This window comes from Pelophylax lessonae (assembly GCF_965119305.1).
Source record: "Pelophylax lessonae genome assembly, chromosome: 1".
Taxonomy (NCBI): Eukaryota; Metazoa; Chordata; class Amphibia; order Anura; family Ranidae; genus Pelophylax; species Pelophylax lessonae.
Window position 1 is genome coordinate 452999876 of NC_138768.1, and position 18340 is coordinate 453018215.

At 44.0% G+C, this 18340-nt stretch overlaps 1 protein-coding gene across 1 annotated transcript in view; it reads left to right on the forward strand.

The window, feature by feature from the left end:
• TMEM161A (transmembrane protein 161A) overlaps window positions 1–18340 on the forward strand; it is a 49998-nt gene that overhangs the window by 22102 nt on the left and 9556 nt on the right. Inside the window, exons 4-9 of the mRNA XM_082275603.1 lie at window positions 2063–2160; window positions 5156–5312; window positions 11054–11205; window positions 12340–12400; window positions 16168–16311; window positions 16557–16670. Of these exons, the coding sequence (XP_082131729.1) occupies window positions 2063–2160; window positions 5156–5312; window positions 11054–11205; window positions 12340–12400; window positions 16168–16311; window positions 16557–16670 (726 nt within the window). The remainder of the gene's footprint in view (window positions 1–2062; window positions 2161–5155; window positions 5313–11053; window positions 11206–12339; window positions 12401–16167; window positions 16312–16556; window positions 16671–18340) is intronic.

The following is an 18340-nucleotide window of genomic DNA, read 5'->3' on the forward strand; positions in this document are numbered from 1 at the left end:
TTGCCAAAGGGGGCAGTACAAGATATTAACTCTGCAGGGTGCCCAAAGTTTGCAGATGCCATTTTTTTGTTTTCTGTTATTTTGAAAGTGTAAATGATGGACATAAAATCTTACTTTTGTTGACATATTATAAGAATGTGAAATCTGTAATTTGATGCCTTTTGGAGATTTTTCCATCTTTCCTTGGCTTCTTTATGCACATTAACCACTTAAGCCCCGGAGGATTTGGCTGCTAAAGGACCAGGGTTTTTTTTGCGATTTTTTACTGCACGACTTTAACGGACAATTGCGCGGTCGTGCGACGCTGTACCTAAACGAATTTGACGTCCTTTTTTTCCCACAAACAGAGCTTTCTTTTGGTGGTATTTGATCACCTGTGCGATTTTTTGATCACGCGCTATAAACAAAAAAAGAGCGTAAATTTTGCAAAAATAACAATATTTTTCACATTTTTTTATATGAAATTCCCCCCAAAAAAAAGTAAAAATCAAAATTTTTTAACATTTTTCGGCCAATTTGTTTTATGCTACCTATGTTTGGTAAAAAAAATCGCAAAAAGCGTATTTTGATTGGTTTGCGCAAAAGTTATCGCGTTTACTAACAAAGGGAAAGATTTTTGTCATTTTTGGTGTTTTTTTTTTTAACGCGTAATGGCGGCGATCTGCGATTTTTTTTTCGGTACTGCGACATTGCGGCGGACAGATCGGACCCTTGACTGACATTTTTGACACTTTTGGGGGTACCAGTGACATTACTGCAGTAATCAGTGCTATACATATGCACTGTTACTGCAAAAATGACACTGGCAGGGAAGGGGTTAACTTTATTGGACAGGGAGGGGTTAAGTGTGTCCTAGGGGCATGCTTTCTACTGTGCAGGGACATTCCTATTGGTGTAAAAGCAAAGATCAACCGTTCTACATAGTAGAACGGTCAGATCTTCACTTTTACACAGGGAGAACTGACAGGCAGCTTGTTTACACAAGCTGCTCTGTCTTTCTCCCTTCACAGGAGCGATCGCAGTGTGACTGGCGGACATCGAGTCCGCCGGTCACACGCACTGACTTGCCTGTGAACGAGCCGCGGCGGGCGCGCGCCTCGGCGGGCGCGTGCCCGCCCGCGATAGGCTCGCAAGTCAGTGACAGGCGAGTGACGTACCGATACGTCACTCTGCCTGGCCGGGGCTGACCGCCGCAGTATATAGTCGTGCGGCGGTCGGCAACCGGTTAATACAAATTTTTACCTGGGGTGCCCAAACTTTCGATCACCACTGTAAGCAATTCTATAGGCTAGAAGGGACAGAGTTTCAACCCCCTGTGGACTGCTATGATGTACCAGGAAAATTCTATTTGGTATTAAAATGCCTACATAGTATTGCATAGTTTTGCAGTAATTAAACTACCAGTGTGTGCGCTATCATTATATTTTTTTCCCTTCATGACTTGCTGCCAAATGCCAGGTCATGTTTGTCCAGATGGGGAGATTATCTCCTTGGAAGACAACCAAAAATGGTGTCAGCTGCAAGACAGCATTTAGGGGTTCAAAACTTAATGAACTCTTTTTCAGGATCAACCCCCTCTCCCCCCCCCCTTTTTGCTGGGGTACAAACAGTTGCTAAACATTGGAGAAAACACTCTTTCCATGCCAAGAGGTCCATAGATGCATAAAAAATGTCATTATGTTGGTGTACCTTGATAGGCAGAAAGAGGATATTCTTAAATGTTTGGCACAGCCTAACTAAAAATCAATGCAGTTAATTACCTGCTGTGGATACAGGTTGGTGGCTCCATTGATTTTATTGCTAGCATAAACTTCAAGCACAAAGTCCTACCACTTGTGTAGAGACATCATTTAACTTTTAGAATGTGTAACTAGACTATGGAAGGGTTGACGGGGTTTCTTCAATTATTTCATTAAATACATTTTATACTTTGTTGTGCCTCTCCTGTGAAAGTTTGTGAAGGGAAGAGTTGCCAAACAAGGAAACTTGTGGTAAAAAGGGCATGAATGTTACTGTTTTTTTTTCCCCTGATAATCATAGTTGAATTGTCTTTTCTCCTTAGGAGAGTTAATGGGATAGCAGAAGAGAAACCCCTGACAGTGCCAAGAGACATAGACTTGCACTTGGATATTCAGCCAATCACTACCATTGATGCTCTTGGTAATGTGTTTTGTTTTTTTTTGTTTTTTTAGCCTAAAATTTTAAAGCTGTGACATAAGTGGTGTGTTTTTAAAATGTGAACGCAGAAGAAGATAAACTAAAATAAAATTGATATTTCTCAGCAAATAAAATGTTTTCCTTAACTAGAGTAAATCAAACACTTTAATGTCTGATGCCCAACTACTTCTTTATTTAGCTTGTTTGTGCTGAAATGCGTTTTGAGCACAAGTTCATAGAATACCACACTCTCTCTCATCTGTTTTAACAAAGGGGATGGCTGTCTCTGGGACTTGAAGATAAAGACAGCAACAAAAAGATGATAAAGTTTCCTATCTGCTAGAAAAACTGTTATTGTTGCTGTCCATATTGAAGAGGTTTCCCATAATTTTCTGTCCGTCTGTGACACCTTGTCACAGTAAAAGGGACAGAACAGCAAACAAAATCTTATAGACTCTAACCCTGCTCTACTCAAGATACTGCTCTCTGCTCTATTCAAGATCTTATTTTTTTTAGTTGAGCTTTAGATACACTGGGCTCCATTCACAAAGCGGTATGTTTGCCCTTAAAAAATGGGGTAAAATACCGCTCAAGGCTTTTCAAAAAGTTTTTTTGGCATTCACATAAAAAGCTACTAAAATGCTGCATGAGTTATTTTATGAAGTTTTGCAGTATTTAAGTAGTAAAAATGCGGTAATTTAACGCCCGGCGTTACATTATTAAATAGGTGTTGTTAAGGAGCGGGCGGCCGCTGCATCTTTAACAACCTATGAGTCTTCTTTTTTTTTTTAACAACATTTTATTGAAATTTGTCAAAATAACAGAGTAAATAGCGCTGCGCAGAAATTCAACAGGATGAGACTTACACAACAAGCATTTCACTTTGCATATTGAATAGTGAAGATCAGACAAACTTCCAACAAGTTTAGAACATACGCAGAACATCGGAATTTATACTACAGCTGTAACAGTATGCAGGCAAAGTATATGCCGAGGTAGAACTGTAGAGTATGAAAAAAGGGGGGGGGGTAGGATGGGTACAGATGCAGGACATCAATCCTCAAGTATGTGGACTAAATTGCTATAAGTAGGAGTATTTGAGCTTCGAAGACAAATCAGAGGGGTGGGGGGTGGAACATCCCAAAGTAAGAACCCTCAGAGGTGTAGAAAGGAAGTGGAGTTCTGAGCCAAATAGTGTTCTGAGACTGAATTCGCCCTTAGTCGTGGGATAGCTGATCAAGTGTGGAGAGCGCGATTTAGTTGTTCCATTTACGATGGAAGACAGCAGGGCGAGATCGTGGATTAAGAAAGAGATCCAGATACTCCCTCCGTAGCAGCAAAAACAGTTTGGAGTGGATTTCTGCGATGGTAGGAGGGGAAGTCGCCGTCCAATATTTCAAAATTGCTCTCCTGGCGGTCATATAGCAAGAAATTATCCATGGTTTGTTTTGTATCAAAGTGTTTTTCTGCCTTTTTGGCAGGCAGGAGAGTTGGAAGTCCAGATATCCAAACAGAAGAGCATAGATGTCCTTGTGGAGTGTGAGCCCTATTGTACCGGAGATAAAGTTAAGGAGCTGGTCCCAGAAAGTAGAGATTGGCGGGCAAAGCCATAGTTTGTGTAACAGGGAAGGTTGATGGGCCCTGCACATGGTGCAAAGGTGATGGTCCGGGTTGGATGACCACTTTAGGTGCCGTATGTAAGCCCTGTGTAGAATTTTTAATTGTTGCTCTCGCCAGAACTCATTATGCAAAAACGTGCAGGTGGTGTTGTAGCCCTAGAGAATGTATTGATGCGCTTCGGAGGAGTGGAGATCCTTTTTCCAACTCTTGGCTATCTGGGATGAGATGTTCCTGTTAAGCTCCAAGTGCAGAGGTTTGTAGAGATGGGAGATCTTGTGCCTGCCATGTGGCACCCATGAGTCCATTATAGTATGTTTAAAACGCAAGTTTCTAGTCTGACAAAGAGCATTTACAAAACTCACACATTGTTGGAGATAAAGATGATGAGCTGAAGGTATTCCATATTTCTGGGACAACCTATGAGTCTTAGGCTCGAGCAGACCTTTTTACACTACACTTTTTTTTTTTTTGGGTGAATGAGTAGGATCTGGTCTTGTTAAGGGAGGCATCCTGATTCTGATAAGTCCCCGTCCGCAGAACCCCACAACCACTGGCCAGGGTTGTGGGAAATAGGCCCTCATCCCAAGCTCGTCCCCTCCTTTTTTTAGTTCCAGCTGTCAGCTGATGACTTATTGGTTGTTATGGACGTGGGTGCCTGCTCCTTGGCAACCAATACACGTTCCACGCATACTGCATGCCTGGACCACTACCTAATTTCTGCATGCATTTAATTATTTCCTTCTGTGAATGGATTTTAACGCCTTTTAATGCAGTGTTTACTGAGCTTTCTCAGCGTTTCTCAGAAAATACCGCAAAATGGTCTAGTGAATTGACACTTTCAGGAACGCATGCGATATTTAGGCAAAATGTGTCCTGGCACCTAAATATCTCATGTGAGTCTATTCTGTGATTGGAGCCTACTGTCACAGTGGCCAAGCAGGGCACAGTGACAGCATCTCTACAAAGGGCATCCCCCATATTCTCACCTTGCCTGCGCTCCGTTACAGCTCCTTGCTGCTTCAACGCCTGTGGTAAAATTGGCTGTCAGTGATCCAGAGAGTGGCGATATCACTCCCCAAGTCATGACAGCGTGCAGTTGGCTGCTAGTCCTAGGCACTGCCACAGGGGAGCATGTTGCATGCTCCCACATACCTGGGAGTGCCAGGTATTCTTGCCAGAGAATATGAGGAGCTGTGAGTATATGGGCATTGGGGGATATCCTTTAAAGAGACCCTGTTGCTTTGTCCTGCATGGTTAAGGTGACAGTCTGCCTTTAGGATGAACAATAAAATTGCTCCATTGCAGTATGTTTAGTAGACAAAAAACTGTGTTTTACTGTATAATTTCCATAATTTTTAATTATCTGTTTTATTTGCAGTCCTTCGCTATTTCCTGGAGTATCAGTGGTTTATTGACTTTGCTTTGTATTCAACCTTTATCTACCTGTTTACTGAGGGATACTACTGCCTCGTAGATGCCCAAAATGATGTGAACATTGGTGTTCTCTGGTGCCTGATAACTGTAATTTTCTCCATGTATCCTTTAATGCTTAGTGGTTCAGCACAATGACTTTGCTTCACTAATTACTTGGCAATGCAGATCTGTGGACAGAGCTGTTCTTTGAAAACTTTCTGGGTAGCCTTTTGTGCTATTGATTTTTTTCAATACAAGGATGCTGTTTGCAATATATGCAGTGATGATAGTGCTACTAAACAGAGACGCTAAAATCTGTCAGTAATAAGATCATGGAATTGGCAAAAAGTAAACTGTAAACTAAAAAAAAAAGAATCCTGGAAAAAAAATAATTGTAAAGTGTTTCAAAGACCTTATATTTAATGCTGAAGTTTATCCTGCCTAAAATTTGCCTTCCTTGGTTCCTTTCTCCCCTCCCCATTTCACCATGCCATGCTGATAAAATTTTGAAAAAAACATTCCGTTTTTTTTACTTTAATTTTCTTTTCTCTTACGTCCTCTAACAGTCGCAGCCCATTCAGTATTCCTTCACCATTTGGGTAATGCGCCCTCTCTGCAGGAGCAGGCTAGGTAGTGAAAAGGTTAACAAGCAAAGCTTTACAACAAGACACACCTCTTGGGGCTGTCCCTCAGACATTACCCATCAGCCACTTGGTGCTGCTCTCCAGTTTTTTGCTGCCTAGCTCAGGAGTAGGACTATGGTACCCTGCTGGGACGCCTTTTCTGAGTTTTTTATTTTCTTTTAAAATGTTTTTATTTTATTTTTTCACTCACTATCGCTAGCTAGTCAGGGGGATCCTCTGGAGGACTTCAAGTGACATCAGAGCTGGGCCTCGCACTGGATAATCTAGATCCTTACGGTGTCCCAGCCTGACGGCGAGTGTGCGCAGGTTATTGGTACGCCCAGGCCTCGCCACGACGGTGCCCCTGTGGACGGGGACGAGCCTGCGGAGAGATTTTAAAAGGCCAGTGTCCAGTGTTATTTCCCCACAGACCTAGTTGTTGCTTTGGGAACTCCTGAAACAACGTCCATGGCCTCCTTATCTGCTGCACTGACGACTTTGGAGTCAAAGGTTGATCTGCTGATGTCTGAACGTACTGTTCTAAAACGGCCGATGCCCTCCCAGTCTTCTGACTCTGAGCCTGATTTGGTTGCCACGGACAATGTCCCCCCCTGGGGGTCCCTGTCCTTGCATTCGGAAGGGGAGGAGGGGAAGTCCTCCTCCGCTGCGGCGCGGGACCGCGCTGTAGTTGAAACACTTACTCAGTCTGTCAAGGAGACTTTGAATATTGATGATGAGCCCTCCCAGTCAGGTAAACGGGTTTCCTTCGGGTCCCGAAAAGTCCAGACATCGGGTCAGGTTTTCTCCTGCCCTGAGGAGTCGCACGAAACTGTGAACTAACAGTGGCGTCGCATCAAGCAATTTGCTGGTGGTGCCTGAGCGGTTTCAACATCGCTACCCCTTTGCGGACCTGGTCAACGCTCGTTGGACGGCATCACCTAAGGTGGACCACACTGCGTCCAGATTGAAATACTCCTCGTTGTTGCCCGTGAAGGACTCCCCGGTGTTCGGTAACCCGGTGGATAGGCACGTGGAAACTCTTTCCCGCCACTTTTATTCGGTGGCGGGCTCTCTGCTCAAACCTGTATTCGCTTCTGTGATGGTTTCACAAACAGTCACTGAATGGTTCAAGGTGCTTGGGCGCACCTTAGTGGCTGAGTCAGTCCCTCCAACTGTCCTTGACCTGGTGGATCAAATGGCCCAGGCCGTGATGTACCTATGTGACGCAGCCCTGGATGAGACTCCTTTTGGTTGCAAGATCCTGTCTTGGGCCGAGGCGCATGTTCCAGCGACTTCGGCTGTTCACATTCCGGGAGTGGAAAAACTGGCAGGCGGACTATCTGAGTCGTCAGTCCTTGGACTAATTCCTTGATTCGCACCTTTGTTCAAGGGGTGCGTCATCTGGCTCCCCCGCGAAAGGCTCCTTTGCTTCCGTGGGACCTGACTTGGTTTTGTCCATTTTACAACGGCCCCCCTTTGAGAACATCAGAGGAATAGCTCTGCCTGTGTTGTCCCAGAATGTTGCTTTTCTGGTGACTATCGCCTCTGCTCACAGAGTGTCTGAATTGGCGGCTCTGTCTTGCCGTTCGCCTTATCTGGTTTTCATAGGGATAAAGTGGTGCTGCGACCCACGTCGTTATTATTTTACCTTCGCTTTGTGCGAAGCCCAAGCATCCCAAGGAATTTGCCTTGCATTCATTGGATGTGGTCTGGGCGATCAGGGTTTACATGTCTGCAACAGAGTCCTTTCGGAAGTCTGATTCCCTGTTTGTCCTTCCGAGGGACCTTGGAAGGGTTCGGCTGTGTCCGCTGCTACCATTTCCAAATGGATCAGACAGATTTTGTTCAGGCCTATTCACTAAAGGGTCAGGTGCCTCCTTTCCCTGAGGGAGCACACTCTACTAGAGCCGTCTGTGCCTCTTGTGCTTTTTGCCATCAGGCTTCTGTGGCTCAGGTGTGCAAAGCGGCGACATGGTCGTCTGTGCACACTTTTACAACATTTCTACAAACTTTTGATGTAATGGCATCCTCGGATACTTCCTTTAGCCACAAAGTTTTGAGCGCGGCGGTTCTTTGAAGAGACGTGTTGTTCTGTCTCTTCTTGGGGTGAATTTTGTTCTGATGTTGGCTCCTGTTGAGCTTCTGTTGCCCTGTTGGCTCCGTTTTTTTTCTCTGGCCTGGTTGTAATGTTGCCTTTTCTTTGGTTGCGTCTTCCCACCCCTCACACCTGCACTGCTTTGGGACATCCCAATGGTGAAGGAATACTGAACGGGCTGTGACTGTCAGAGGACGTAAGAGAAAATAGAATTTTTGTAAGAACTTACCGTAAAATTATTTTCTCTGAGTCCTCTGACAGTCGCAGCCCCCACCCCTCTATTTTTTGGGGGTTGATTGGCTTCCTGTACTGCTTGCTACAAAACTGGAGAGCAGCACCAAGAGGCTCATGGGTAATGTCTGAGGGACAGCCCCAAGAGGTGTGTCTGGTTGTAAAGCTTTGCTTGTTAACCTTTTCACTACATAGCCTGCTCTTGCAGAGAAGGCGCATTACCCCCATGGGGAAGGAATACTGAACGGGCTGCGACTGTCAGAGGACTCGGAGAAAATAATTTTACGGTAAGTTCTTACAAAAATTTTATTTCTGCTGCTCCTATGCAATGCAGGTAGATTGTGTGGTGGGAATGGCCAACTGAGTGCCGTATATAGCTTCCTGAAATAATAACAGCACCCTGCCTTAGTACTTTCATAATAGCTCTCAGCGGAAATGCCTCCTTGATAGGTGAGTGGCAGTCCTTAGGAGTGGGATTTGCCTGCAGACCACCTTAGGTAATGCTCACATTTGATGCTAAACCTCCATGATTGAAAGAACTGAAATCCACTGAATGAAAAAGGGAGGCCAGGGACAGTCAGGTCGGGGAGAATAGAGCTTGATGATTCTGGATGTACTTCAGCTGGTCTCTATCCGAATTGCTGCAGCTTCCAATGCACACTAGGAGAACTTGCATAGTGCAGTGAAATCAGAGTAAGCAATTTTAGGAGAGGGTCCTGTGCAAGACTGGAAGTAATGCTGGGATTCGCCTTTAACCTGATATAATGTTGTATTTATTGTCAAGTTTAACCTGTTTTTTTCTTTCTTTTCTTTTTTTTTTTTTAACTCTTCCTTTCAATTAAATAATTCTCGGTTATCCTACCAGCAAGGCGCATTCAAAGGCACTTTCTTTTTTAAGGTGACAATGCTGAAGCCGCCCATGGATCTTTCTGCTGAACTGGTCTGAGATTCGACCTATGTTTGGGCAGGCTGACTGTACCCAAGTTGATTGACTGATCGATCAACTTGGGTGCAACCAGCGTGCCAGATTTTACATGTGGTTATTGGAGGAAAGAAATTTGCTCCGTCTTTGGTCGGCCCTACTCAGTTTAGCTGCAGTGTTGATATCTTTTTCTTTATGCTTCTGAGTTCACTACAAGCAGTCGTACCAATGCACCATGAACTGTAACATTACGACATAGTCACTATAGTAAAACGATGTCCCTCAGCCACTGCTGGATGCTCACAGGAAGTTTTTATACAAAGGTCTACAGTATGGGTGCTCAACCTGTGGCCCTCCAGCTGTTATGGAACTTCAAGTCCCATCATGCCTTTGCCTTTTGGGAGTCATGCTTGTAACTGTCACTGGCTTGCAATGCCTCATGGGAATTGTAGTTCTGCAACAGCTGGAGGGCCACAGGTTGAGCACCTATGGTCTACAGCATGGTGTCCCCAACCCCTGGGCTGTGGATCAGTGGCAGTCCATGGCTTTGCAGCTGGGCTGAGAAGGCTGCACTGTAAGAGGTGCGGCGGGCGAGCAAGCAGAGAGATGACATCCTCTTTCCCCCCACCTGCCCTTCATCACCGCTGATCTGCCTTCACAGCCGGGTCGTTAGGGCTGCTCCATCAGAGGTGCGGCGAGTCAGCCACCGGCCCCTGTTTGACAGTTTACTATTTGACAGTCTGTTTCTTCAGCTGTCACTCTGTTTTTTGGTTTGGCAGGTAACAAGCTGCGTCTGGTGGCAGGCAATGTGGCAAGTATCAAGCTGCATCTGGTGGCAGGCAATGTGGCAAGTGACAAGCTCCACCTGGTGGCAGGCAATGTGGCAAGTGACAAGCTGCAAAGCTGCATCTGGTGGCAGGTGACGGTGGCGAGCGACACATACCATCGCTCCCACTGATTCTGAATTAGGCTTGATTCACACCTATGCATGTTGCTTTTGAGCATTTCAGTAGTGCTTTTTGCTGTGCTTTCCCCTTTTTTTGCCACGATTTGCGTTTTTTTGCAGATTTAAAAATGCAAATTGCAGCAAAATTGCAATAAAAATGTCCCAGACCCTTTCCAAAGGCACAAAAATGCATTGATGTGTTCCATTTCTGCAAAAAGCATTAATAAAACACCTTAGTGTGAATCCAGCCTTATAGTGAGTTGAACTATTTCTAATTTTATATTACAATGTAACCCTAGAAATCATGCGCTTCAATCCTCCTGACACCACATCAACCATGGTGCCGTGATGATTGAAGCGCTAACACCAACCATTGCTCTGGCAAATCAAAGCACAGGAAAAGTAAACATTAAAGTAAGGGGGAACACTGTATTTTTATTGTTTTATTTAAAAATGTGACCCGGTTCAGTGCACTACAAAACGAAGTAATTGCTTTGTGAGTGTGATATTCTAATTTAGGTAAAAATACCAAGAATATCTCAGAGAACCTTTTGATACACTTTAATACTTTAATACTTCTACACTTTAATACTTTAATACTTCATAATGTCTCTTTGAAATAAATCTGTGCACCATTTTAAAATGTTGATGTAAAAGCAGACGGCACAAAAAAACTTGCCTTTAACATTTATTATGCAGAAGTTCTTTTCCTATGTCCATTTCCTGTGCTTCTGACCTAGTCATGCCAACTGGCATATCAGTGTCCAGTGACACTGCTTCAGTAGCCAGTAACTTAGACACACGGGTGGCAGGTTGGTGTAACATAACCATCAAGTGATAAAATCAGGGCCCTAGTAATAAAGTGAAATTAGATCAGAGAAAGTCACAAAAGGGGATTATTTGACTAATGCTGGTATAACAGGCATCTTGTGGTGTTAATATTAGGCAGGGCATTTCCTTTTAACGATTTAAAAGCGAGTAAGTTTTATTTTAAGGATGATGTTTGTATCTCTCAAGTCATGTTGTCCTTATCTTGAGTCATTCAGTAAAGTCCTCTTCACCATGATGAAGCATTACTTCCGCTCTGAAGAAGGAGGAGAGCGTTCTGTCTGTTTGACATTTTCTTTCTTATTTCTTCTCATTGCCATGATGGTAATGATTGTGAGGGAAGAGTATCTAGAGTTTGGACTGGAACCAGGTGAGCCTAAGCACCTATTTATCATCTTTGTCTTGCACAAAAAAAGCATCATTTTTTTCTCTGAAGAATGAATGGTCACTTGCTTTTAAGACCTTGCACATGTCATTTTTATGGTCCAGTTCCTCACCTACAGCATTTCTAATATGCTATGAAGCATCAGCTCATTTAATTTTCACTATGGGCAACAACGCAACAGTACTTGTGCAGTGTTACCAACAAAAAAAACGTCAAACCGGTATGATTTAATAGTTTAAATCGCATGACAAGTCGCACCCTCTTGTCCGTAATGGTAGCGGTCAAATCAATGCAACTCTGACTCCATCCGATTTTTAAAAGTAGTTCCTGCACTACTTTTTGCAAGTTCAGGTGTGACTTGCATAGACATCTGTGCATGACAGATGTTTTCAAGTCACACTGACATACAACTTTGAAATCTTCATTTGAAGTCGCCCGATTTCAAACTCCGATTCAGACTAAGATGTAGATCAAGGCTTTGTCCATGCAACAGCAAAGAATCTTTGGGAACAAGCTGAAGACTAGCCAAGCTTAATCTTCTGCTCTTAAATCTAAAAGTAAGCATCTGAGTATTTGTGAGCGTATAACACTATATTTATGTACATTTTTTTTTCTAAATAGAAGAATATTTTTGTAAAAAAAGAACTGCATTTTGAAGCCCATGCATCAATCACAAATACACTGTATTGTCAAAAGTATTAGGATACCTGCCTTTACACATACATAAACTTTAATGGCATCCCAGTCAGTCTATAGAGTTCAATAATGAGTTGGCCCACCCTTTGCAGCTATAACCGCTTCAACTCTTTTGGGAAGGCTGTCCACAAGGTTTAGAAGTGTGTCTATGGGAATGCTGTTGCATGGGACAAAGCCTTGATCTGCATCTTAGTCTTCGGTCACACTGAATCAGCTTTTGAAATCGCACGACTTCATGTGAATGTAAAGACAGGCGTCTCAATACTTTTGACAATATAGTGTATATTAAATAAATATTCTAACATTTATCACTTTTTCTCTCCTTAAACTTATAGTTTAAAGCTCCCCAAACAGCCTACTTGTTTAGTTTTAGGTGTTTTTACATAAGTAATCTACTTTATACACTATGGACTTTGTTTACAGGTCTGAACAGCGTCTGTCACAATCTGGAACTTTTAATGAAGCAGCAGGGCTGGCAGGTGTCGTAAGTGTCTGTTCTGTTTGCAAAGATTTGGCTAAAACTATATACAGTGCAGTGTTATTTAACCACTTCCATACTGGGCCATTTCTGGCACTCCGCTCCTTTCTAGCATTATTTATTTTGCTAGAAAATTACTCAGAACCCCCAAACATTTATTTATTTCTTTTTTAGCTGAGGCCCTAGGGAATAAAATGGTGGTCATTGCAACTTTTTATGTCACACGGTATTTGAGCAGAAATTTTTCCAAATGTGTTGTTGTTTTGGAAAAGAAACTGTTTAATGAATTAAAAAAAAACAAAACAAAACAGTAAAGTTCGCCCAATTTTTTTGTATAATGTGAAAGATGATGTTACACCGAGTAAATAGATACCTAACATGTCACGCTTTAAAATTGTGCACACTCATGGAATGACGCCAAACTTCGGTACTTAAAAATCTCCATAGGCAACACTTTAAAAAATTTTACAGGTTACCAGTATGGAGTTACAGAGGAGGTCTTGGGCTAGAATTGTTGCATGAATGGATTGAACGCTGTTTACATATGTGGCCACGACGTACGCATGCGTTCGTTTCTGTGTGCGAGCACGTGGAAATGGGGGCACTTAAAAAAAAAATTTATTGTTGTTTTATTTTTATTTTTTTATTTACATTTAGTTTTATTTTTTTTTTATCACTTTTTTTCTTATTACAAGGAATACAAACATCCCTTGTAATAGGAATAGTGCTCTTTATGGAGAGATCTGGGGTCAATAAGAATGTACCGTATTTTCCGGCGTATAAGACGACTGGGCGTATAAGACGACCCCCCTAATTTTCATCTACCGGTAATACTTATACTTAGGTTACCTTGGAGATATTATACTCGGCATATAAGACAACCCCCCATTTTTGGGGGATTTTTTTGAGGTTCAAAAGTAGTCTTATACGCCAGAAAATACAGTATATAAAAAAAAAGATCTAGGCTATAGAGCTGAGATCTGGGCAGTTATGACAACTGACAGGCCGGGAGTGATGTCATAACGTCGCACCGGGGTCTCCGAGAGTCATAGAGACTGCCAGGGACCATCTGGTCCTCGGTTATCTTTATGGTGTACTTCCACCGCCGGCGGATTCCTTCTTCGGGTCGCCGATCACACGGGTGAGCCGGTAGGAGCACCGAAGGGCGGTGGGAGGGGATGTCCCCTCCCGCCGCCTGTAAGAACGATCAAGCAGCTGAACAGCCGCTATGATTGTTCTTATGGTACAGGGAATCGCCGGCTTAAAAAAATGATATCTGAATGATGCCTCATTCAGATATCGCCACTTAAAGTCCTGGACGTCATATGACGTCCAGCGGTAAGGAAGTGGTTATTAAAGCACCACTAGGTATATATCAGAAGTGCAGGGTACTTTAATGTAGATCTAAACAAAATCACTAAAATCTTAAATAAGATATCATCTCAAATGATTTATTTTCAAATCATTTCATTAAAAGAAAACCTGCTATGTTCTGTTATAGTATGACAACTGCATACAATATGTAGGAAAGAAATGGTGCTGCTCTAACTAGGCGCACATGTTCAACACCCCCTCAGCGTGTGTGCCAACCCAGTTGGCATACCTGTGCAATGATAAAAGGAAAGTTCAGGTGGCCGCACTAAAACACAAAGCCCAATTTATTAGTCTTGAATCAAACCACGTAAAAACACCATACAAGTTCTCCAGAGAGAGAGAAAGGTTCGCCCTTTTCCCGCTAACCTCGGGGCTTAATCATAGCCATCGATAATATGGGGATACAAAATGTGCTCCTGCATTGGCACCCTATCACACATTTTATTTTTTGTTTTAAAGCCCGTAGCGTGTGCAACACACTCAAAAGACTCCACCCGGTGCATAAAAAAGTGCACACACACAAAGTGAGAACACAAAAAAGCACAGGGTGTGCGAAATCGTATGGTCTTCCCTCCGAAGAGGTAGGACCCGAAACCTCGATCCCCCGGGGCGCAAGACTCCTGACAGGGATTTAAGGTACTCATGGTCTGTCTGGCCGAAACCAGACCGACCCCATTCTTCAGGGGGACTGCCGAAACAGCCCCCACCGAGTACTAAGTGGGGCTCCCCCGAAGGGAGACCCCATGAGAGAGGGCGAACTAAGCCAAAAGGCCATATCCACCCCCTCCCAAGACTCAAGGCTGGGCCCGAGGACCCACACACTCCAGTCGTGCAAATAAAGAAAATAAGGTGAAAGTGCAGTGACAAACTCCAAAGAAAAAGACAAACAAACAAAGAAGTGGGGAAAGGGAAGTGGGGAAAGTGCAATGGTGCCATGTGAGGAACCAAGGCAGGCCTTCCAGCCGGAATAAAAAATTCCTCTGGTGCAAGCCAAAAGGCCTGTCCCAAGAGGCAGGTGCTAAAAAGGTGTGCATAGTGCAGTGACCAAGGTGCCGAAAAAACTCACAGCGAGCTGCCCCTCACCAGTGAGAAATTAAGGCACCCCTGGGCTGCCACCCCAGGGGCACTTACACTACGGGCTTTTTCAATCTCAGCCCCCGGCCAAACCGAGTGTAGCCTATCCCCACCAGCAGACATCAGAACCTGGACAGCTTAGAGAGAGCTTGCCTACCACTGGGGACAGGCCTTTTGCAAGGCCAGATCAAAACCCAGGAGAGAAAGCCCTCCCCTCGCCATCCTGTTCCTCAGCCCATTACATCCAGGAACAGTTCCACCGGCCCCCTGAACCGGCTTTCCTGCCCCCTTCAAACTGGTTAGGACAGTTCAACCCATTCGAATCAGAAGGCGGCGGGCCCCACATGCTTTCCCAGATGACCTACTCCCCATACCTCAATACTCTGAGCGCTCCGGGTTTCGGTCATACTGGTACTAGCTAAGGCCCATACCAACTGATAAGAACAGATACTACACTTGATCTTAGCCAAAAGGCCGAGAAGCACCCTATCACACATGCACCAGTTGGAAACAACAAGCAGCTGAGCCAACACACATTCTGTAGACATGGACCAATCCTGAACTGTGAACAGCAGTTTATGTGACTGAGGGAGATTTACTAAAACTTGTGTAGACAGAATCCAGTGCAACTGTGCATAGTAACCAATCGGCTTCTAGGTTTTATTGTCAAAGAAGCTAGAAGCTGATTGGTTACTTTGCACAGCTGCACCCATTTTAGTAAATTTCCCCCTGTGTGTTTTAAAAAAGAAGTGACTAAAAGAGACTGGATGAGATGAACAACACTAAGGGTCCTTTCACACGGTCCGCCTCCGTAGGCGGATCTGTGCTGCTCAGCAGGGAATGGTAAACACAGATCCCCGCTGAGCAGTAACGTGACAGCTCCCTCTCCGCTCTGAGTGCGGAGAGGGAGGTGTCAGAGCCCCGCTGCTCTCTATGGGGGAATCGGATGAGAGCGGACCGCCTGTCCACTCCATCCGATCCCATCCTCTGAACAGATGGAAAGTAGGGTTTCCATCCGTCCGGATTTCACAGATTGGAATCGGATAGCAGCGGGTATCAGCGGAGGTGTCTCCGATGACATCCGCTGCCCCATAGGGATGCATGGAGCATCCAATCAGATCCACCTATCCACCTAAAAAACTGACAGGCGGATCTCATTGGAGCGCTCGTCTGAATGGACCCTTAGAGGCAAATAAGGGCTATACAATAAATGAAAACAAGCTTTTTTTTATGGAATAAAACATGGCAGCTCTTTATGATGCATAGTGCTATAGAAGGTCATCCAGGATTAGGGGTTACATCCATTTTTTTTTTTTTCTCCTCAGGACTCCTTTCATTAAACTTGCCTTCAAAATTTCCTTGGTGGCACTTTGCTCTTTCCTTGGTGCCTGTCTGACATTTCCTGGCTTACGTTTGGCTCAGACTCACCTTGATGCTCTAAAAATGACAGCAGATAGACCAATACTACAGTAAGTTATGATCTCCAAGTAAAAAATAATTTTAAACCACAATGATGAAAAAAAAAAAAAACACACTTCTAGATAATTGCTGAAGTGACTGTCCCGTGGTTGTAAATATTCAGTTTTACTCAGTTTATTAGTGCTGTTTCTCTACATGGAATAATTTAGATTTTTTTTTTATATGATCAGTGACCGTGTTATGTTTTCTTGTGTTATGAACCACATAATTGATCACCATTTTGTATTCCATGCAGGATTCTCCTTCATGCCAGCTTTTTGCCTCCTGTCTTTGTTGTGGTTTTGTGGATTCGGCCAATCACCAGAGACCTCCTCTTAAATGCACCAATGGGAAAAGAGTCTGTTCAGCTGTGAGTTGCAGCAAGAACATTTACTTAGTGTGTTATTTAATAATAAGTGTTTAACAGTGATTTAACCTTGTGGTAGGGTCACTTAGCAGGTTGTTGAAATACTGTGATACATAATTCTTTTTTTTTATTACGATTTTAATCAAAATTCCAAATTTTTTTTTTTTTTCTTTCTTTTTTGCATCGAATGCTCTTTAATAATTGCTGAATACTGAGAATTCACCAATATACTAAACTAAAGATCAGCATCACTATGTGTATGCCAAGGGAAAAAAAAATACTATGCAAACCCATCAAATCATCACACTACAAAAAGCCCTCTTTGACTTTACTAAGCCAGCCAACCTTGTCTGTACCACATTCTTGGAGAATGGTAGGTTTATAAATATACATTTGTATTATAATTCTTTTTGCGAAGGAACAATTTATCATTTTGATTATTGACTATTTGAGTATTTAAAGGAAGGGAACAGACTTGATTTATTATAAACTACTCATATATTACCCTCCCCAAGAAGACTACATTCAAATTTGTAAAAGTTAGTAGGAAGATTTTCAGGCAGCAGAAGTAAAAATTAGCAAATTTAAATTGCCTACCAAATTTAAAAATGTATTGTACATATAAAAAATTAGTTAAGTATGCAAAACACGGAGGGCGTGGCTAGCGGGACATGTAAGCGGACGTGCTTTTGGCAGCTCTGAGCTCCCCTTGCTATAATCCTGCTCCATCCTTGGGATTCTACGCTCCTTTTTCATTTTTTTCAGCTTAGGGAGTTCGGCACAATACTCTGGGAGCCTCCAGTTGCTATTTCGGTGGATGGGCAAGAGGAAAAAGCAGCCTCCGGCCAGGATGAGCGTTACCACCCGGTCCTGCCAAGATGGCCGCCGCTCCACCGTGCCTCTGCCTTCCCCGGCCTCCACTCCGGATCTGTTCGGGGAGGCATCCGGAGCCTCTCCACCGCCTTCACCGGGTGCCTCCGCTCCTCCGGAGCTCCTCTCCCAGACGTCCCCCAGCGCGGATGGGATGGATGACGATCCGGTGCAGGAACCCACCCTGAAGGATGTTCTGTAGGCCCTTAAGGTAAACCACTCAGACCTCATGGGGAAGGTGGCAGAGCTTAAATTGGACATTACCATCATGCGCCAAGATATGAGTAAAGTCCAGGACCGGGTTACTGAAACTGAACGTCGCATTAGTGACTTGGAGGACACTGTACACCCCCCCGTCCCTGATTTGAAACAGTGCGGGAAGAGGCTTAAAAGTGTGGAAGACAAGATGGACGATTTGGAAAACCGTCTACGCCGTAATAATGTTCGGCTGGTGGGGTTGCCAAAGCGGGTTGAGGGGTCTGACCCTGTGTCCTTCCTGGAAAGCTGGTTCCAGGAGGAGTTTGGCCAAAATTCCCTGTCCTCATGCTTTGTTATCGAGCGGGCTCACAGGGTTCCAGGTAGGCCTCTCCCTGTGGGCACCCTCCCCCCCCCCCCCCCGCACAGTGAACATTCGCTTCCTGAACTACAGGGACAGAGACTCTATCCTTCGTTCTGCCAGACTTAAAGGAAGCCTGAAGATTAACAATGCGGTGGTCTCTCTGTATCCGGACTACTCTCCTGTGGTCCGCACTCTGCGGGCTAAGTATCAACAGGCCAAGCAGATGCTCCTGGAAAGGGCTATG